This window comes from Mauremys reevesii, linkage group 7, assembly GCF_016161935.1.
Source record: "Mauremys reevesii isolate NIE-2019 linkage group 7, ASM1616193v1, whole genome shotgun sequence".
Classification (NCBI taxonomy): Eukaryota; Metazoa; Chordata; order Testudines; family Geoemydidae; genus Mauremys; species Mauremys reevesii.
The window spans coordinates 100,549,660-100,572,931 of NC_052629.1; the positions used below are offsets into that span (position 1 = coordinate 100,549,660).

General features: G+C 37.9%; 1 protein-coding gene across 3 annotated transcripts in view; it reads right to left on the reverse strand.

Annotated features, from left to right (window-relative positions):
* Positions 1-23,272, reverse strand: part of ERC2 (ELKS/RAB6-interacting/CAST family member 2) — an 801,227-nt gene that overhangs the window by 316,462 nt on the left and 461,493 nt on the right. For all 3 annotated transcript variants that reach the window (XM_039482087.1, XM_039482086.1, XM_039482085.1), the window contains one exon: positions 20,240-20,400. In XM_039482087.1, coding sequence (XP_039338021.1) covers positions 20,240-20,400 — 161 coding nt within the window. The remainder of the gene's footprint in view (positions 1-20,239; positions 20,401-23,272) is intronic.

Consider the following 23,272-nt stretch of genomic DNA (forward strand, 5'->3'; position numbering starts at 1 on the left):
TGTGAAAATATTATAGGCATTTTTCAATCTGACTGGATCCCTAGTTTTTTATTTTTTGAGGGGAGAAGGGATTGGGTGGGGGGAACTGATTTCCCACAAAAACATAAAATAATTAGTCTTTTTGTTTCAGCAGTTTTGCATACTGAAAGTTTAAATATTTTTGTATAGGTAAAATGTCTTTCTTTAAGCTCACAAATGTTAGAGTATTTTCTGCTCTATTAAGAGGGTATTAGTTTGCTGGATGTCAAATGACAATCTACTACAGTGCATAGGCTTCTATTTTTTGGAAGCTATTGTAATCCATGTCTACTTTTATGCTACTGAATCACACAGCATTTCTACCACCAAATCTGCTCTAAACTCCACAGACATGCACATAGCTCATTTGCAGACAGACCACACAGAAGACTAAAAGAGAAGATTGCAGACTACCTGCTTCTTGGGTTATCCATAAAAGACCAGAATCAGGCTATTCAATTACTAAAAATATTTGTAATTGAAAAATACTTTATAAAACATGGTAATACTCCAAAATGTTAGATAATCAAAAAAATTACATCAACTGGAGCTATTTTTAGTATCTGCTGGGAGGCTTTTGAGACCTCCACTCAGGGCTCAGAGCATTATTAATTATTATTATTATTGATCTGTATTATGGTAACACATAGGAGTCTTGCTTTGAGCAAGGGGTTGGACTAGATGACCTCCTGAGGTCCCTTCTAACCCTGATATTCTGTGATTCTAAGTCATGGACCAGAACCCCACTTGCTAGCAAGCAGCAGGAGGGACTAGCTGCCCCAGCACATACTTATAGTTTCAGACAGGATCGTACTTGGGGAAGCTAGCTGTTCCTAATTACAGGTCTATTTTTAGCACACTACCTCAATCAGAACTAGCACAGGTATGTCTCCTCAAGATAGAATTTACACATTCCAGCTCTAGTGTAGATATACGCAGACATTACTACTACCAGAGCATTCAACGGTACTCATGGATTATCAAGAGGGACCGCTGTAGATTGATGTGGTAACATTCCTCTACCTATGGTTGAATGCCTTTTCTCTGAAGCATTCCCAGTCTGGTAGCTGTGAAATGGACCACTTACACTGATGTAAATTCAGAGTAACTTCACTGAAAACCATGGAATTATTCTGGATCTATACCTATGTAATACAGTATAATTTGGCCCCATATCTCAAATCAGGTCCCACTTTAGTTTTGTACTGTCAGAAGACTCCCAAGCAAGCTAAGGTCCTTACTCTGTGAACAGTTAAGAACATGTATAATTTTATTCAAAAATCAGGGATTAAATTATACACACACACACACACACACACACACACACACACACCTTTGTAAAAACATTGCATCAACAGACATGCATTTTAGAAAGAAAGAAAAAATGTCTGTCAAATGGGAATATATTGATAAACAAGACTTTTTTTCATTTAAGCTTAAATGTTTCAACTCTTTACTATATACTGTGAATGTGAATTCTTTCAGGAAAATATAAAATGGTAAGAGAAAAATACCTTATATGAAATGATTTTTAAATTAAAGTGCAATAATAAAACAATAGTAAAATATTACTTTTGTATAGGAACATAATGTCAACACTCCAGCGAGGTAGGAAATATTATTACTTCAGTTTTACAGTTGGGAAATTGAGACACAAACAACTTAAGGCCTAAATTTTCAGAGGCACCCTCTAATTGTAAGTACTGCAATTTCTGGTTAGTCAAACTGAAACACACAGGACTTAAATTTTAGTGATAATGAGTACCAACAACCCTAATTGGATCCAGTAAGAGGAAGGATGCTGAGTCCCATGAAAAATCATGCCTCAAGGTGACAACCCCAAAGTAGTGGACATGTGTGAAAATGTAGGGCTGAGTGACTTGCCATATGTCCCACTGGATGTCTGTGGTATGGCCAGGAATAGAAGCAAAGTCTCCTGACCCCCAATCTTGCATTTGTTACATACAGAGCTTGGTGGCAGAGACACAAGGGAGCAAGGTTTAGAAGTGTCTTTTTCAGGTCTTTTCTTCTTAGGCCAGTGGAAGTCAGTCAGGCAAGGCAGGACCAGACTTACAGTTGGATCCATAGATGTAGGAGAGATTTATGTTCTCTCAAACTACCCAGTTTGTGAGCACCTTGTAAGGTGTGTTTCTCCAAAGTGTTCAAGGCAACAGAGTTAAACTGAATAAAATCTAATGCCTGGCCTGTTGCTAGTCTGGAGAAGCACAATTAAGCCTGCAATGACACAGATAAATTATTTATGAAACAGACAGTGAGTTGGGTATTGCAAGTATCAAGACTAGCTTTGGTTCTATGATCCACAAGGAGGGGGTGGGGGTGAAATATTTTAGTGTTTACATAACACAGCACCTACCTATACTATCTCTTAGGGGCTTACATGTATTTCCTACCCATTAGAGCTGCCTGTGGTGCGTTGAAGAACAAGGGGATAACAGATGATAAACTTCATGATTGCCTCCACTTGACTAATCCACAAAGATTAGTCACCTGTCCTCTTGACTGGAAGATGAGCACTGTATAGTTAGTCACTGAAAGAAAATGAAGTTAATTAAAAGGAGCATACTCTAGGAGTTCAGGGATAATAAGAATAAGCCCTAGAAATGAGAAAGACATGGGTATTAGGTTGATCTTCAGGAGCTTGTGTGGACTGGTTTTGATCAGGGTCAAGTGCAACAAGGATAAATGTATGCATGTTTGAGGTGGGGGATTCTAATCACAAAAAGTCTTTAGAATTTTAATTTAGGCCAATGAGTGATAGTTGTCCTTAGTAGCTACGCATTTACAAAATCAAAACTTGGTGTACACTGAGAAAAAACAATATTTATTCTAATAAAGGAAGAGTGTCTTTCACTTTCTTGTTAACTTAAAATACTTTTAAAAGAACAGTAGTAAATATTAAGATGCAACATAATAAAATTGAGTATCAATTAAGAAATAAGAATCATGCTAACTCTTATAAAATGCTACAATATTCACCAGCAACAGTCCAAAATACACACCTCTACCTCGATATAACGCGACCTGATATAACACGAATTCGGATATAACGCGCTAAAGCAGTACTCCGGGGGGGGGCGCACTCTGGTGGATCAAAGCAAGTTCGATATAACATGGTTTCACCTATAACGCGGTAAGATTTATTGGCTCTCATGGACAGCGTTATATCGAGGTAGAGGTGTACAGCAGCTTTCAACATTGATTCTGCATGGTTCTGGACCATTACTAATATATTTTAATAAGGGGAAAGCACATCTATATAGGAATAGAACATGGTGATATTAAAAATTTGCTCCAAACTTGACTGTCACTTTGTAAAATGGTGAGTGTCAAGGTTAGTAATGGCTCATTATGGGTAGCATTTAAATAGGTCCCTTTAAGTCCTCATATGCCATGTCCATCACAGTGGCACCTGAGCATCATCCAATAGTGCATTAAGTGATGTGAGTAGCAATGTTACATGCAATCCTTTCCTTTTTTCTCGCTCTCTTCTTCTACACAGGGAGAAAATTGTGTGTATATTAATTTTATTACTGCGAGCAAGATTGAGGAAGTGCACTCTACAGTTGAAACAGTAGTGCTGAGATTTGTGGCTGTTCTTGAATTAGTCTGTTCCAGTCATGGGATGGCCCCAAAGAAATGCTGGCAGTCAAGGGTTGTTGTTTTTTCCTTGCTTTCCCATCTCCACAATTAAAGGAGGATTCTGTGGATGCCTCCTTCTCCCCCAAGACAGCCATCCAGAGCACTATTAGGTTGCCCCTTGCTGCTGTCTGGAGCGAGCCCTATAGGTCCTCTTTTCAGATATCTTAGCAAGAAGTGGGGCTGATTCCTGGTTTGGGGTCCCTAAACAAATATTAGAGGTGGCTGATCAACTAAGGTCCTTAAAGCAGCCAGAGATGACCAATGGAGTATTCTCCCTCTGCAGAGAAACTTTCCACTGGCATAATCCTCCAGTGGTAGAAGTGGCTATGCCACCTCTTATGACAGCTGTTCATAAATTAGGACTGAGCCTGTGCTATCCCTCCTAATTTGTGCTAGGCCCAGGCAGCTCTGGATCAGGATGCTATAAGTGGGATAAAGTGGAAAATCAGGGCCTTACCAAAGTAGCATAAATACCATTTAAAGATTGAGCGCCATTAAGGTCAAGGTGATGCAGTTGGGTTTTTTTTTATGGACTTTTAATACTTTAGAGACCTAAATTCAACACAAATCATAAACTAATAGGATTTGGATGACTTCATCCTAGTTCCTACTACAAATGGCCATCACACAACTCACCATAATTTGGCAGCTGCTGCTCAGATGGGGTGTTTATCAGTTAAAAATGGTGTGCCTTAGCACAGTTGTGTGGGAGTAGTTTTCGTAATGACTACATATGCAACTTAAAGTTCACACCTCACACCACTATTTTGTATTACAAACAAGTATTTTGCTTTTTCTTTAAAAAAAAAAAAGCTGATGATCCGTTAGCAGTTTAAATTAATTCATATTGAGAAATATACAGCAATTCTAGGTGTGCTACTTTCCGCACTTGCACTGTTTCCATGTTATTTTCTGATATGCTAAGTAAAGGAAATGCAAGTATTCAGGCAGATAAAAACAGATGATTGACAGATCTCATCTGACTTGTCAAGAATATTATTAAAATCTTTCCCTAGCATGCACACTATTTTTGACATTGTGTAACATCATGTTATATGCTACATTTATTTGAAAGTAATGTCTTATATAAAATTTTACAATATATAGTATTATATATATTTCTAATAGTTTTTTTTAATTCTGTTTACACAATACTAATTCATAAGCAGTCAATTTAGTTTATATGACTGTAGCTTTTTTGGTTCTCTAACTTCAAAAATTCAAGTTTTCACTTAGTCCAAAACCATATTGCTGGTGAGGCCATCATCTTTTAATTCCTCTTATTAAATTGTCGTGTTCTACATCTCAAATATGCAAGATATTTGTTGGAAGAAGAGAAAAACTGACCCACTCTATTCTGAAAGCCTAAAATACAGACACATCTGCTAGAATCATAACCAGTTTGTTGGTTGAGGTTAGCAATATGGGAGCTTGCAGTTGATCAATGCTGCCCTAGGTGACACTGAGGCCACCTATGAGAATTATACAAGAGGGTTTCAGCAGACTAGGGTGTAATTCTGTCAGTTTACCAAAAAAAACCCACCTAAAAACAGAAGCTTAGCTTTTCTTTCAGTTTCCCACGCCCTCATTGTCGTCTTTGGAACCACTTGTATCAGAAATGGATGCCATCACATTCTCTCACTGGCTACAGTTCAGTCCAAATTTCATCATTTTGCTCCTTCCTATTTCCTCAGTTAATAAAATTATAAGAAAGCATATTTTAGATTATCTTAAAAACTAAGGCACAGTTTGGCTGATACCAGTCCTGAAGGAGTACAGCTTTCTTCCTGTGGAATTATTTTTTTGATAACATGCTTGTATTTTTATTATTTTAAAACTAAGTTTATGCAATGGAAACTTTAAAAAAGTTATTACAGTCTTCAATATAAAATATTTTAATTTTCATTTACAAAGTAAAACTAAGCCAAACTCCAAAATCACTTAACTTTAGTTTAAATTAAAACATTTCCAAAGAAAATTAAGTAGTACTTCTAAACCTCAGTATCCCTTGAGATAATCCAGATCCAAATTTTCATGATTTAGAGCTGTAAATCCATCTTATTTTTATAAGGACAACTTTTTAACAATATATACCAATTCATAATTAGTGTATAATACAAATTATTTTGTATAGTGTTATTCATACTAAAGGATTATGGAACATTGAGCATGCAGATAGCCTGCACTAAAGAAGCACTTTAATTTGGCTTAGAATAGATATTTTGCCAAATTCTAGGCAAAATTTTGATATTTGGTCTTGGCTGAATCATTTTTCAAATACCTAGTCAAAGCTCAATAATTAGAAGGCAGCACTAGTCTCCCACCTACTGTACTGGCTGGATAAAAACTTTGCCTATTTCTCCTTCCTTCTTCCTTATGGGTATTTCAAATATCAGCCCAAATACTCAGGGAAAACAGGAGTGATTTTTAGGCAACTCTAGTCCTTTCCAATTCTGCACCGCCACCCACAGTACTAGTGTCATTCCTTTCCTGGAGTCAGCTAATGTGACACCCTCTCCATTGCCTTCCTGCCTCTATATCCCTAAGCACCATTCCTTCTCACTGTTGTTCCTCTTCAACAGCTTCCCCCAGTACCTACCCCCTGCACCCACTCAGGAGTGAATTTGGGAACCTTGGAATACTGGAAATCTGAGGTGTGCCAGTGTCACGGGCTAACATGACAAATTAAAACCCACTCAAATAATGCCAGTTTCCAAATTCAACAGAAAAGCTCCTGGGGTTTGCATGTCACTCCTGGGAGACTATAAGAAATAGAACAGAGACAATGGAAGAAACATAGGGTGAAAAGGGGATTAAAGAACAAGCACAGTGATAAACCCAAACAGGATGAAAATGCATAAAACAGGCTTCTCTTTGTGTATAACATTGTTTTTAAAACTTGATTATTCTTGAAAATATAATGGTTTAAAATTACAAGAGAAGGGTTTGCAGACTTCAATACCTTGTAAACTCAAAAAGTAGTTTATGCAATTCTTAAAACCTAAAACTTTGTGAGTTTCGCCAGTCCCTGGGGAGAGCACTTGTCTCAATCCTCACTCTTGCAATCTGTACTTTAAAATTATCATTTTGCTACTTGTATCATCATGCAGACTCTCTTATTCCCTGTAGGTCAATAGTACAAGCAAAAGGGCATTTGGAGTTATGGTCTTTAACCTCTCCAGCGTGCATTAGTTGACTTCATGTAACAGGTTCTTGAAAAGAGATTTGAAAAATCATCAGGTTATTAACTAGGTGCAGTCAGCCTGTTCCAGCCCATGATGGTAGTGTGGGAGAGAGCTTTACTGCCCACTATGGAGAGAAAATAAATATTTTAGGAGCACAGAAAACCTGATGGAAAAATAAAGGTCAAAGAGACAAAGGGAATGTCTTTGGAAGCCCTGGAAGAGTAGGAGGGAGATTTTATACTGGAATCTGTACCAAAAAAGCCCTGTGAAGATTTCTGAGAGTCGGGGTGATTTGTTCCCATTTCAGAATAAACATAAGACAAGCTGCCACGTGATGGAAAAATTGTAGTTTCTACTGTTTGGACACAGCAACAAAGAGTCCTGTGGCACCTTATAGACTAACAGACGTTTTGGAGCATGAGCTTTCGTGGGTGAATACCCACTTCGTCGGTTGCTTTTATAGATCCAGACTAACACGGCTACCCCTCTGATGTTTGGACAGAGTGAAGCTATGAAGAAGGGAATTACATGGCAGGGTTTTTTTTGTTTTGTTTTGTTTTACACTTTTACTGACAAGGAAACAGAGAAGGAACAAATTGGCAATATTCCATACATAAAAACTAGAGAGGCGATCAGAGGAATGTGGAAAAATAAAGATGGGGGTAATAAAAGTGAAAGCATCAGCTGTATCCCCTTCCCTATGAGATTCTGCAGAAGACCCCGCACTCATCTGTTTCAGTGTGCAAGGTTGGGGTGGTATGTGGCTGGGCACATTCAGAGCTGGGGGTTTGTCACTTCATGCAGCAGCATCACCCCAAAACCCGTAACAGTTCTTTGTGGAATTTCCAACAGAAATCATCACTTAAGCATGAAAGCTCTTCGTTTTCAAGATCCACATCTCCTACTCCCCAAAACTGACTGAGGTAGGGTATAAGAAGGTCTGGAGACATGGCAACATGATCTCTAACAATAATATGCTGTGTGGAGGTAGGAACTCAGAAAATAACATACAAGGGCAGCCCTTCCATACACATTCCCTTCCTGCCTTACAGATGCCTTGAAAATACATCCGGATCACTGTTCTGTCTCACAATTGGAGGGCCATGCCCATGGTGGAATAGAAAACCCTCTGGTTGGAAGGGATGCTATCTCAGGAACCTTGCAAGTTACAACTTGCTGTTTCCAAGTAACATACCCTGTGCAAGGAAGATGATGATGTAAAACAAGGTAAGTTTAATCTAGTTACAACTACAGCCCTGTAACACAGCATTTTACAATGTAAAACTGATGAGCAATACAGCACAGAAAAAAAAATCTCTTTTCTGCACCTGTTTGAAGGAGATCTTTCCCCTAGAATCCAAGCTTGTATATTTCATATTTAGAGAGCTGAAATTTGGCCACTCCCCCAATTATGAATAGTCTGGATTCAGCAGCTGTTACCATTCTTTTTCTAATTGTCTGGGTATGACTGGTTGAATTCCATGTAGATCAAAAGGATTATAACGCATCCTTTGTAATTTCACACTGTATGCAGTTGAACCATTGTCATTCGGTTTATTGTGTGAAGGCCATATCATTAGGGAAAAAAGCACTACAACCATTCCCTGGTGAAAAGGAAAACTGTGTTTTTGGTCTGTACACTCCAAGCACTTCCTAAGTGCAAGGGCTGCTGCAAAGGGAACATGAGAAATGACAGCGGCTCCTTCAACCTTCTATGCCCTGGAAATACTCAGGCAAAGACTGGGCACTGTATTGCCCCTTTTTTCATATTCTGAAGATTGCCTGAATTAGTCTAATGACATTCCAATGCCAAGTTCCATCATGTTATGAAAACAAATTATAACTATAACCTACAGAATAAATTATAGGAGGAGATGGTATACTTTCTTTCTTGTGGGAATGAATAACCAAATGTCACAGATTTTGTCAAATAAAGCCATGGAGAAACCATAGTATTTTACCCTAAAAGCACTATTATTGGGCTCTCATCTAAACAGACGTGGTGATAGGCATGTGTCTTTAAATGACTGAAGCAGTTTGCCAAGTAAATAGTTCACTCACATTATTCTCACAGAGAGAAGCATTTTATTGCCCTGTGCCCCTTTAGAGTTTTTCTTTTTTAAACATCTCTTCATTTTGGTCAAGCAAACTTCTGTTCCAGAGAACAAAGCCTTCATTTGGATTTCTCTAATCTTTATGGTGTTTGCAAGGTGGTGTCAAAAAAGTTAGTCAAGGCATGCTGAGCTACAGGTCTGTGGGGCAAAAAGCTGTCACAGGAGACTTTCCACCCACCTTAGAAGGAGACCACATTACCATTCTAACTACTTCCTGTGGAAGTCACAGTTGTATCAACATCCTGCTGTTTTGTTTGTATTTAACTTGGGATATGACTCTCTATACTCTCAGCATGAATCCTACAATTAAATGGAAACAGTCCACAGGTTACAAAAAACAGCCTACTAGTCCACTTTTCAAAAGATATATTTTTAAAGACAATCAATTTGTTGCCTATTTACTGATTGTTATAGTATATACAATCATAGCTCAAACAGAATAATGTAAAATGTTAAATTAGTTTATGAAAACACTTTTTCTCCACAACTATACATTAGCAAAGTATCTAATGCATATTCAAATCAATAGCTGACGACTGCTTAAATAATTCATAGGGAAACTTTCAAAACTATCTTTCCCAATATATAGGTTGACATTTATAGTTCTTTGTGTTAGGACTGAGCAAACTATTTAGAGAAAATTGTTAATATTCATCCTATTTTCAGAAGAGTAGACTAGAAAAATCTGATCCTGGTATTTTTGTGTAGATTTGGGTCATACATCCAGTCCTATTTATTCTACAATTATCCTCAGGCACTGCTTGTTAGAACAACTCTCTTGAAACTAATTCAGTGATATGTCAATATTTTTACAGGAACATCCACAGAGATGCAGGTAAGGGACTGTATTATCCACTTATTTGTTTTCCTCCTTGAACAAGCACAGTGTTGCAAACTATAACAAATGAAGGAAGCAGCATCACTTCACAAACACACTTAGGCCTGGTCTACACTGCGGGGTTAGGTCGAATTTAGCCACAGTTGGTCGATTTTAAAATGAATGCGTCCACACAACCAATCCCGTTCTGTCGACTTAAAGGGCTCTTAAAATCGACTTCTGTACTCCTCCCAGGTGAGGGGAGTAGCGCTAAAATCGACCTTGCTGGGTCAAATTTGGGGTAGTGCAGATGCAAATCGATGGTACTGGCCTCCAGGAGCTATCCCAGAGTGCTCCAATGTGCCCACTTTGGACAGCACTTTGAACTCTGATGCACTAGCCAGGTACACGGGAAAAGCTCTGGGAACTTTTTGAATTTAATTTCCTGTTTGGTGAGCGTGACAAACTCAGCAGCACAGGTGACCATGCAGTCCCCCCAGAATCGTAGAGCATAAAATGTTTCTACGCTCCCCCTATAATCTCTGTCCCTGAGGTTATCGCAGATTAGAAGGTGAAAAAAAACGCACTCGCGATGACATGTTTTCCGAGCTCATGCAGTCCTCCCGACCTGATAGGGCACAGCTTAATGCATGGAGGCATTCAGTGGCAGAGGCCAGGAAAGAATTAAGTGAGCATGAAGAGCGGAGATAGGTCGCGATGCTGAGGCTAATGCGGGAGCAAATGGACATGATGAAGTGTCTACTGGAGCTGCAGGAAAGCCAGCAAGAGCACAGATCCCAACTGCATCCACTGTATAACTGCCTACCCTCCTCCCCATGTTCCAAAGCCTCCTCACCCAGATGCCCAAGAACTCAGGGAGGAGGCTCTGGGCACCCAGCCACTCCACTCCATGACAGAAGGCTGTCATTCAAACAGTTTGATTTTCAGTGTGGCTACAATTAGCCATGTGGCCGTGTCCTTCCCTCCTCCCCCACCTCCCCTGGGCTACTTTGTCCTTTCTTTATTCATTTTTTTAAAAATGAGATAAAGAATGCATGGTTTCAAAACAATAGTTACTTTATTTTGAAGGGGGGAGGGTGGTTGGCTTACAGGGAATTAAAATCAACAAAGGAGGCTGGTTTGCATCAAGGAGAAACACACACAACTGTCAAACCATAGCCTGGCCAATCATGAAACTGGTTTTCAAAACCTCTCTGATCCTCAGCGCACCTTACTGTGCTCTTTTAATCGCCCTGGTGTCTGGCTGCTCAAAATTGGATGCCAGGCAATTTGCCTCAACCTCGCACCCTGCCATAAACGTCTCCCCCTTACTCTCACGGATATTATAGAGCACACAGCAAGCAGCAATAACAATGGGAATGTTGGTTGCGCTGAGGTCTGACCTAGTAAGCAAACAGCACCAGCGAGCTTTTAAAGTGCATGACGGTGAGCTGAGTGGGCTCCATGCTTGCCATGGTATGGCGTCTGCATGGGTAACACAGGAAAAAAAAGGCGCAAAACGATTGATAGACGTTGCTTTCACGGAGGGAGGGGCAACTGATGACATGTACCCAAAACTACCTGTGACAATGTTTTTGCCCCCTCAGGCATTGGGAGCTTAACACAGAATTCCAATGGACGGCGGAGACTGAGGGAACCGTGGGATAGCTACTCACTGTGCATCGTTCCATAAGTCGATGCTAGCCACAGTAGTGAGGACGCACTCCACCGACTTAATGCACTTAGTGGGGACATACACAATCGACTGTATAAAATCGATTTCTAAAAATCGACTGCTATAAAATCAATTTAATTTCATAGTGTAGACATACCCTTATATTAACAAGACATCATTCGCTTAAATTTTGTCAGTTTTAAAAAGTAAGGTAAAAGTACTTTCAGGGACTAAACCTACCCCTAAGTCACCCTGCTAATCTTTTCTATTTTGTTCAAATGCTTTTCTCTCCCCTATTGCTGCATGAAAGACCCACACAAACAACAGGGGAAACTAAATAACTTGATGACTACACATAATGACTTAACCAGCAAAGATAAGGAAGGAGAGATAACTTCACAGTACTGAGAGTCCTTCCCCAATACAATCCCTCAAAGAGGTCCCTATGAGTATATGCTGCCTCCTTCCCTCCTATATCTTTGCCATCAACAAGGCCTTAGAAACACTTCCTTCCCCCACCAAATTACCCAAATGAAACTGTCTCCCTCAGCTCCACCTGGATCCATCCAAGGCCTCCCCCACCAAAAAACAAAAACAACAAAAAACCTTTCCCTTTGAAGGGCAGGCAGGGAGAGAGCTGAGCAACTTCAGAGATCAGCCGCCTGCCTGAGACTGGCCTCTAGTGGCAATTGCAGCTGCCTCTTCCTTGCTTTGCAGATCAGCTCAGTCATTGACTGCTGGGAGAAAAGTGTTCAGCTCTGCTGCAATATGCAGCAGCCTCAGATTTTCTTTCTCCCCCCGCTCTGCTTCTTTATTTTCTCTTCTGCCCCCCCCCTTCCTTTCTTTTCAGGTGAGGCTGAAAGTTTGGTGGGAAATAAAACATGGGAGTGTTCCCCTTGTAAAATTGCAAACATGACATACACAGGTGCTGCCAAAAGCACAAAAAAAACATACTGAAAAACAGAGACAAGTAATGTTTTATTTCCTATTCTCTTTCAGGTATAATAACCACAAGTGTTCCTATGACAATGGAAGTGATTTTTAAGTTGATGGTATCAACCACTCATTGGAGAATCTTATGAAAAAAGGAACAGATATTGTGGATAGCACATCACAGTGTTCTGCTTGTGCTATTCAATGGGGGGAAGGATCATTTGATTAGGGACCCCAAAAGTATCTTCCCTTTATGAACAAGCCATCTACTTGGTACAATCTGGCCCATTCTAAGAGGCGAAATAGTTCTTCAAAAATATTTTTTCCTGAGTATCAGGATTAAGTCATCTCTGGCTGGACTGCTTTAGCAGTACCTATAGGGTACCTACCTCTACACTGCAGCTGGGAGCTGCTTCTCAGTGCAGACAGACAGACATGCAGGAGCTCTGCTCAAGCTAGCATGCTAAAAATAGTAGTGTAGTCAGGATAGAAGAGGTGGCATCTTGGGTGAATTGCCTGGGTAATCTCACCCAGACTCCCTAGGTACATACGCAGCTAACCCAACCCATCGCCTCTGCCATCCTGGTTAAACTGCTATTTTTAGCACCATAGCTCAAATAGAGCTAGTGTGTGTCTGTCTACCTGCGCTAGGAAGCATACTCCCAGCTGCAGTGTAGACATACCCATTGTGATGGTATGCACTATCAGAGGCAAGGAAATTATCCAACTTTCCTTTCAAATTGCTGGCAGGAATTTTGTCCCAGGTTTACTAAGAGTCCCCTCCAATACATCACTGGACTGACCAGATGCTTAAAAGAAAAATTCAATGCATAATATTAACGTCTCAAAAAGTATGGATGCACTGATCTTCAAGTCAAAACAGTGACGTTCACTTTCTGTATAATGTGTGGAACTGAACCTGTTAACACTTATTACCAAGTGTAGTGCTTACCACCCTCATCTTCATTGACTTGATTAGAACCGCAAAGGAGTCAGTTTTTGAGATCCTAATTTTAATCACAGCATTCTGCAAGAAGTCAATTCATGGATTTGTTTTTAAAGCAAAAATATCAGTCAGTTTAGCTGATAAGGAATTTTGTTAATGTTTAATGGTTGCGGCTTGGAATTTTTATATATAGAATTAAAAAATGGAACTAACAGAAACTGTGCCAATTATCACTCTGCCATCTTACTTTCCGCCGCTCTTCATCTGTCCTTGTCTTTATAGACTGTGAGCTCTTCAGGGCAAGAATAGTATCTTCCTCAGTGTAAGATAATACTGACACTGTTAGGAAGATAATAGTGACCCTATCCAAACATTGAAACCCACTCCACATGAGGAAATAAATAAAGAATTAAAGGAAGGTAATATAATTAATGCCAATCAACAAGAGTTTATGGAAAATAGAGTCTGCCAAACTAACTAGATTTTTTTCTGATGTAATTACAAGTTTGGCTGATAAAGGTAATAGAGTGGATGTAATATCTTTAGATTTCTGCAAGGCATGTGACTAGGGTGACCAGATGTCCCGATTTTATAGAGACACTGCTGATTTTTGGGTCTTTTTCTTATATAGGCTCCTATTACCCCCCACCCCATCCCAATTTTTCACATTTGCTGTCTGGTCACCCTCCATGTGACTTGGTACCACATGAATATTTGTTTAAAAGACTAGGAAGTTATAAAATTACCATGCCACACGTTAAATGGATAAATGCAAATGTATACATCTCGGAATAAAGAATGTAGACCATAGTTACATGATGAGGGACTCTATCCTGGGAATCTGTGACTTTGAAAAAGATTTTGGGATCATGGTGGATCATGGTGGATAATTAAACGTGAGCTCCCTATGAGTCGCTGCGCCCAAAATAGATAATGTGATTCTTGAATGCACAAACAGGGGGATCTTGAATAGGAGTAGAGAAATTATTTTATTTCTATATTTGGCACCGATTAGACTTCTACTGGAACAGTGTGTTCAGTTTTGGAGTACACAATTCAAGAAGGATGTTAATAAATTAGAGAGGGTTCAGAAAAGAGCACAACAATGATTAAAAGATTAGAAATGCCTTATAGTGATTGAGCATCTCAAGTCTATCTATTTAGTTAACACAGAGAAGGTTGAGATGTTTTGATTACAGCCTATAAATACCTATCTGGGGAATAAATATTTAATAATGGGGTCTTCAATCTAGGAGATAAAGGTATAATGTGATCCAATGACTGGAAGTTGAAGTTAGACAAATTCAGAATGGAAATAAGGTGTAAATTTCTAGCAGTGAGAGTAATTAACCATTGGAACAACATACTAACGGTCATGGTGGATTCTCCATCACTGATAATTTTTAAATCAATATTAGATGTTTTTCTGAAAAAATTGTTCTAGGAATTATTCTGTGGAAGTTCTACAGCCTGTGTCTACAAGAGGTCAGATTCGATGATCAGAATGATCCCTTCTGGCCTTGAAATCTATGAAGGTGAAGGAAACTTTTCAAGGTAAGCATTGAGTTTCCACAAGATTTTTAGTTTTCCACTCATTAAGTATAAGGAAAGGATTCAGCCCTAGTATGTATTTTTAAATAGCAGAGTCTAATTACAAGATATTTGAAATATTTTAAGAGACAGTAAATAATTTCTGAAATCTATATTAAATTATTGACATTATGCAATACAGAAACTTTTGAAAAAATAGTATATTTTACATAACAATTAGCTCAGTGATTTTATTATGCTTAGAAGGCACTGGTTATAAACCATGCAGAAAGCATTAGGACCAAATAGGCAAAATAATGGATTTGAACATATGGTATATTCTGATGTTAACATGTATGTTTTACTCCCATTAATGCCAGTATGAATTATTTGTGCACATTGAGGAAAAAATATGCACCATAACAAAAATATTTTCTCCAGAAATTATATAACTATTTATTGTCAATAACATGCAACTCTTGCACCAAACTTTAATATTGTGGAATTCTTAAAAAAATAAATCTCATCTTTTCACATATTAACATCAAGCGAAGAATATAAGGAGATGTTTATCTCATTCCATTGAACTTCCTCTTCTTTGAAGGGTACTTATCTAATGAGTGGAGCTCTCTCTCAGAGTCCAGATCAAAAAGCCCAATTAGATAATGCACTAGATCAGGGGTCAGCAACCTTTCAGAAGTGGTGTGCCGAGTCTTCATTTATTTACTCTAATTTAAGGTTTCGCGTGCCGGTAATATATTTTAACGTTTTTAGAAGATCTCTTTCTATAAGTCTATAATATATAACTAAACTATTGTATGTAAAGTAAATAAGGTTTTTAAAATTTTTAAGAAACTTCATTTAAAATTAAATTAAAATGCAGAGCCCCCCCAGACCGGGAGTTAGGACGCAGGCAGTATGAGTGCCACTGAAAATCAAGTCACGTGCCGTCTTTGGCACACATGCCATAGGTTGCCTACCCCTGCACTAGATTAAGTTGCTACCTGGTTTTATTCTAAACTTCTTTAAATAACTTAGTGTATGTGGAGACTTGTAATGACAACTGAAAAATTTGTCTAAAACTGACAAATGATTATACCCAGTGAACGAAGATGGATCTTGGCAATGTCAACCAGATGGGTTTAGAATTGAGAGCTATGTTTGGAACTTTAACATAATATAAGCATAGGAAATCATCATGAAAGTTCTTAAGTACACAATTCATGCCTGTAAGCCAGCAGTCACAAATTGTATCTACTCAGCATTAAATAATAAAATGGTAAATATCAGTTATAGAGCTATGGTCTGGTCTGCTAATTAAATTAATACATTAGCAGAGAAAAAGCAGATGAATAAACACCATGCTAGAACTGTCAGTATTCTGTCATCAGCTGTATGGATCTAATTTGATTCATGATTTGGTTATTAGAATATAATGTATATTAATAAAAATAATTAAATGCCATGCAGTTTTGAAATGCTCTTTCATTATGTTCCTCTTTCTGTAAGCAAGTATATAAAATCAAACTCCTTTGACCCATGTTTGTGAATTATTCTTATTGGACTATTTAGTAAGTATATTATACAATGTATTGCAGATTGTATTAAATCAAAATATTTTCCTTTATATTTATATATATAAAGTTGTAAATTCAGATTATAAATTATACATCTTATATGTTCTAAAACAATATTTAGCATTAATATAGCTCTTATATCCACAGAATTCAAAGCGTGATTTTTTACATGTATATATTTTTTATGTTTTCTAAATTTTTATTAAGGCAAAGTTACAATAACATTTTTTAAAAAGTAGCTCTAATGCAATAATAAAACTGTGGTAACAAGCACTTAAAAAATAACAACATTAAGAAGCTGAAGTGCAGGTCTCCACTAAAAAGTGCCTTTGGAAAAATGTCACTGTGAAGTTCCTCATTAATGTGTGCCTCATTGCTTTCCATGTCATATCAGTTCTATTTACTATCTCCTGGCTCTGCAAAATCATCCTGGATTCTGACAGTCATGATAAATTCTTTCCATATCACACATCATCACAAGTGATAGAGGTTATGCTGACCAAGGCACAGATACACCCGTGCAGACCTACTGTATTAAAATTATATCGTCAGATAATCCCATTCAAATTTAAGGATTTTCTCAAACATTAACTCAGCCTTATATCACATCTCACATAGTGGTATTTTATGGTATACTGCAAAACAATAATACTTTAACATCTGTTTTATTTACCAAGGAAAGCAGGTCCAATCCTATTCCTCCCTATATCATTGCAATAGGACTGGATCCCTTTGATAAGCTCCAGGGGGGTCCCACATGTCTAGAGAGAAGAGACTTCACAAAAGGTTCAGGTTTAAACTCTAAACCTCTCTCTGGAGTCTTTAAAAATAGATGGAGTTACAACTGCTTAAAACTGGAGTAATAAAGTAGTGAATCAAGTGGCCAAACTGCAAGAGAAGATGACAGTTAGGAAACCCTCTGCTGCTTATGAATAGAGCCCTACCAAATTCATGGTCCATTTTGGTCAATTTCACAGTCATAAACATTGTAAATTTCAGAATTTCAGCTATTTAAATCTGAAATTTCACAGTGTTGTAACTAGGGGTCCTGACCCAAAAAGGATTTTTGAGGTGGTCACAAGGTTACTGTGGCGGGGAGGGTATTGCTACCCTGACTTCTGCGCAGCTGCTGTCGGCAGTTCTGTCTTCAGAGCTGGGCAGCTGGAGTGATGGCTGCTGGCCACGAGCCCAGTTCTGAAGGCAGAGCCACTGACAGCAACAGCACAGAAGTCCGGATGGCATGGTATGGTATTGCCACCCTTACCTCTGCACTGCTGCCTGGAGAGCTAGGCCCTCAGTCAGCAGCCACCACTCTCTGGCTGCCCAGCTCTGAAAGCAGCAGCGCAGATGTAAGGGTGGCATGGTATCGTAGATCCACCCTTAATTCTGCGCTGCTGATCTCTGGGCACTGCCTTCAGAACTGGGTGCCTGACCACCAGCTGCTGCCCTCTGGCCACTCAGCTCTGAAGGCAGTGGAGAAGTAAGGGCAGCAATACTGTGACCCCCCTAAAATAACCTTGTGACCCCCTTGCAACTCCCTTTTGGGTCAGGACCCCCAATTTGAGAAACGCTGGTCTCCCCCATGAAATCACTATAGTATAAGATAAAAGCACACAAAAGACCAGATTTCATGGTCCATGATGTGTTTTTCATGGCCGTGTATTTGGTAGGGCCCTATCTATGAGGTATCCTTAATTTATGTATAATAAAACACCTAAACCAAGAAAACTTACTTGTTTTGTTTTTTTAATGTGGAGGATTTATTTTTGAAGAAGTCCTGGTTCATATTTTATAGATAAACATTGATTTAAAAAAATGTATGTACAAAATTGCTTTTCTTAAAGATAGAAGCACCAGTTAAGGGTCAAACAAAGATACATACATGCATTCACAAGTCTAGAAAAATTTTAAACCAAGAAATTAAAAGGCAACAATGTAAAAAATAAATAAGGTGGCTGTTAAAAGTAATTATCAAAACCTAAAGAACAACCGGCACTGACAACTATGCAAATGAAGAAAAAGTAAAAACAGTATCTTATCCATCACAAATACCTACTTCCTTAATTAGGAAATTTGTGCTACAAGATATTGTCATCACAGCATTAGTGGCTCTGACAGCCACTAATTTGTCTACTCCTATATCCCATTCTAGTCTTTGACACCTTTCTATCTCTGGGCTAGGACAACTGAGTCTTCTACCCACTATTAGGTCCTTTATCCATAAAGCTAGGTAACCCATTTCTGTCCAAAGTGAATTCAAGCTCTACATAGGCTTTACAAGCTAGGAATCTCAATCGAAAGATGCACTCCAAACATGTGCCTCCAATACTCATGAGAGTCTGTACAGCAACCCAAATATCCCACAGCAATAGCCAGAACTTCCCTTACAACAATTGATATTTGTAATCAGCCATACCAAAAATGCATCCTTTCCATTAAGGCAGGATCTTATCACTTAATGCAATCGACTAGAGCAAACAAAATTATACAGTCAAGACAGATGAACATTTGAAATTGTATTGGCACTAAGCCTCTGATTCAATTGCAGCTGAATCAGCAGCTAACAACTATCTATATGAAAGAAAGCTATAATAAAACCGCAAAGTAAATAAAAACTGCTTATGACTGCATTTGGTTCTTTATTTGTTCACTAAACAATAGTATCATCAATAATGAACCATGCACATTTCCACTTTTTAATACAGACCAGAGGTGAAAACTCCCATTGACTTCACTGGGGCTATGATTGCATCCAGATATTTATAATCAACCTACATATTATTTGATATCCCTTTTTCAGTTTGACATATGCAGAATTATACCATATGTATACATGTGTATGCGTTGTATGGTGTATTTAGAGCAACAATATTAAATAATTTCTTTATCAAATGGACTTACCTTTTTTTATAACTATATGGACATCTGCCCTGTACAGCAAGAAAACTAAGGAAAGCTGAAAGTTAGAAATGGCCTGTTGATTTTACTTTTAATTTTACAATATATTTCATGTTCTTTGAATTTCCTGTGCATAATGATCACTACATAATTACCAGACTGGTCAAGTCACAAGAAGGTCATTCTTCTCTAGCAAGCCACCAATTCAAAGAGAGTATCACAGCCTTAATGCATTATAATTACACATATTTTCCTTTATTGTGGGAAGGAAGTTAAATTTAAATTATAGGCCTCTGCAACCTTTTTAGTTTCTTAAGCTTAAGATAGAGATAGTGTTATATGCTGATATTTTTGTGTCAATTCAACTTAGTAAGCTTTACAACATCTATATAAAATTGACCTTTTTTCAGGATTCTTACTGAAAGATGTGACTGCATCCTAGTTTTAGCATAATTCAGTGCACAAATTTGCTTTGTGCCATAGGTGAACCCTTTTCACATCAGAATAAGGCAGAACATTATGGAAATTTAAAACACTGATAATGAATGGAGACAGATTCATATTAAAATATTTCAGAAGCTCTCAACTTAAGTTAAACTGTGCTGATACTGTATTAGCATCTAACACTACAAGGCAAATGGAAGTTATAACAAAACACTTTTTTAAGAATTCTACCTGTGTGTGTTGCTGACTTCCCGATAAATACTACCTTCATAATCCAAGGATATTTTATTGTATTTCTTCATTTTAGAGGGAACCTAACTCACATACATTTCTTAAGAGGTCCTGAGTTTCAGACGATTTAAATATGAATATAGTACATAGACAGCAGGAAAAAAATTGAAATTGCAATGCATCTAGTATCAAGAGGAGTAAATGTACTTACTTCATTTCTAATATTTCTTCAAGCTGTTTTCTCCGCTCTATTCTGAGGTTAGCCAGATGTGCTTCTTTCTCAGCCAGAGACTGCTGTGTTGAGGCAAGACGGGCTTTGGTAGCATCCAATTCTTGTCTGGTCTTTTCCAGTGCATTCATCAGTTCTTCTAACTAAAAAGCATAGATTGTTTAAGTTCCATATTCTTCATAGCAAATAATATTTTATAAACACAGAAAAATCATAGTAGGGCTGAATATAAGTGGAAGCATCGTTCAAATCCATTCCTATTTTTTATTGGTTAAAAAAAAACAGTTCTTAAACATCAGGAAATGATCGAGTTTCCAAGAATCCATCTAGTCACCAATAACATTTATACAAACCATTGAACTAACGTACATTACCAAAAGCCCTTCAACCTGTGCCATTGCCATAAATACTTCCTACACCATTTAGTCTATGGAATTCATTATGGACCTGTGGTAGTTACTCTATAGTTCAGGCTCTAACAGCACTTCCATTATAAACTGATCTTGACACCACACACAACTTTCACCAAAAACAGCTCCTTTCAGATTTACATTTTATATGACAACTGGTGAGAACCTCTGATGAGTGTATGGAGCATGTGGAATAGGGGAAGAGCTAAGGTTTTTACATTTGAACATCTATTTTTTAATTAATGGAATATATTCTCAACCTCATCTCCGTCTTAGCAATTTTTGAGGAGATTTCCCAATAAATATGAAATGCATTCATAGGGAATTGCTTACTGCAGGGATTAAAAAACAACCCACCCTACTTTAAAAAATAGCAATTTAGAAAAAAGTGTAGGCTGTGTTATAAAAGTGACACAATATTATTTAAAGAATAAAACTCAACCTCTGCAGAAAGGAAAATATATATTACACTTGCCTGGCAGCAGCAGGACTGTCTTGTGGGTGGATCATTACATTTACAGAACTGTTATGTCTATATGACATGGTCACTGCTAAAAAGTACATTATCTCCAGCATGGCTTCCCATTACCCTTGGCATAGAAACTCAGCAAAGTTAATGAATGAGATAAGACTGGAGACGGCAGGTCAATCAGCCTTGATGTCATCCACAGGTCCCAATTTTGCACGTGTGTGAACAGAGAATCAGGCTTCCAGTATATACAGGCTAAGTGCAATGGTCCTAACTTGGGGTTTTCTCTTTGAATATTTTGTCAAAGTAAAACCATTTTGTATTTGTTATATGCACCTCCTATAAACACATGAGGAATAAAATACTTGAAAAGTAAGATTGGTCACTACAGTTATTTTGTTGCTCTTTTCTTTCTTTTTGCCTACTTGTAATCTGCTAAAAATATAGTAGCCACTGTAGTAATCACCACATCACTAACTACAGACTGTGGTATACTTTGGGGTATAATGTGAAGTTGTATACTTTTTAAAGAGTTTTATGTGAACAATAGGTGGTAGATTTCCCCAAGACCCTATGATTATATTTTTAGAGAAATTGTGACATACTTCCTGTTTTGTTTTCTTACCCACCCACTCCCCTTGCCAAAAAATTAAAATTATATACATTAACCAACAGCAGAGGAAAATATTAGATGCATTACATCAGACTAGCCAGAAAGTGATAGGGGAGGGAGCCAACTGGAATATACCCAATCTGACTGCCTTTTTTTTTCTTCTGTGCTACCATGTTGTTGATACTATGGAAGTCAAGCAAAAATGTTTGCTTTTGCTGGTGTACAGAAGAAGTCTGACAGAATTCAGCTATGGTCATATAATCAGCCTGTCTACAGAGAAAATAAGATGTTTTCCCCAAGTTCATTTTTAATTACTGCTTGTCTCTATGTTGTTATCTAAATCCTACTACCATGCAATCAGCGCATATGAATCACATACTTTTTTTTTCAAGTTGAGCAAATATTGTGTTGCTTGTCTCCCACATAACAGCTTTGTGAAGCAGAATGAACACTATTATATGAATCAAACAATAGTAATCAGACTCAAACATTATTTGAAAACTTATATAGTACTTAACCCCTTTACTGTACTGTATTGTACAGCCATTCTCCATTGACATTCCATTGAGGTTGATGGGATATTAGAATGTGCCCGGTACATTCAACTAGGACATACCTAGAATTGTCCGGTTATACCGAAAGGACACTTGATATGGATTTAATCAGGCTGCAACTTTATTATTAGATGCCTGGGACTACCTGGCAGATAAAAGTGTACAGTACAGGCAACTCCATGTTCATTCAATCCACACTGCTACCCTTCCTCTGGCAAGACCCGACAATGTCCCTCCCGCTTAAGGTGCAGTGCGGTCATTAGCAACAACAATAAATTGGTTAATACCTTTCAATATCTTTCCACCCTGCACCTCAAAAAGTAAAACTGGTGAAATACAGGTATAAATGAAACAACAAAGAGAAATTATATGAATCCTGTGACTAGTTCTCTGTAGGCGCAGAGTTACACTGATGCAGAGCCACTTGCATGGTGAGGACTTTACATTTCTTCAAAAATAGCTATTACTGCCTTTCCACAGTGACTATTTCCTAGAAAAGTTACACTTGGGAAAATACATATTGAAAAAGAGAGAAGATCTGCACTGTGACCTACAGAAAAAAAGAAGTAGTGAAAAAAAGGAAAACTAAGGATGAACACAAAGCAAGAGAGAAAGGGGGGGGTTACTTGCAATAATTTATATTTTTGATCATATAATGTCAATATGTTACCATAAAAATACAAATAGGGTTTAATTTTCTACATATTCATATATAAAGGCACATACCTTGTCCCACAAGAAGTCCAACTGTATATAAAACTTAACTTTATATTTTCTTGTTTTAATAGGATTATTCCAAAATCTCATCCTTAAATTTCTCCAAGCCTTGAATGCAGTTTTAGCTACTCAATTCACATTCATAATAAGTGCCATGTAAGTAAGTCCCCAATCTATTACTTAAAGTCAGTTGCATCTGTTAATAGTAACATCTATAAAGATCCAGCCCTACAAACTGATTCAAATGCATGG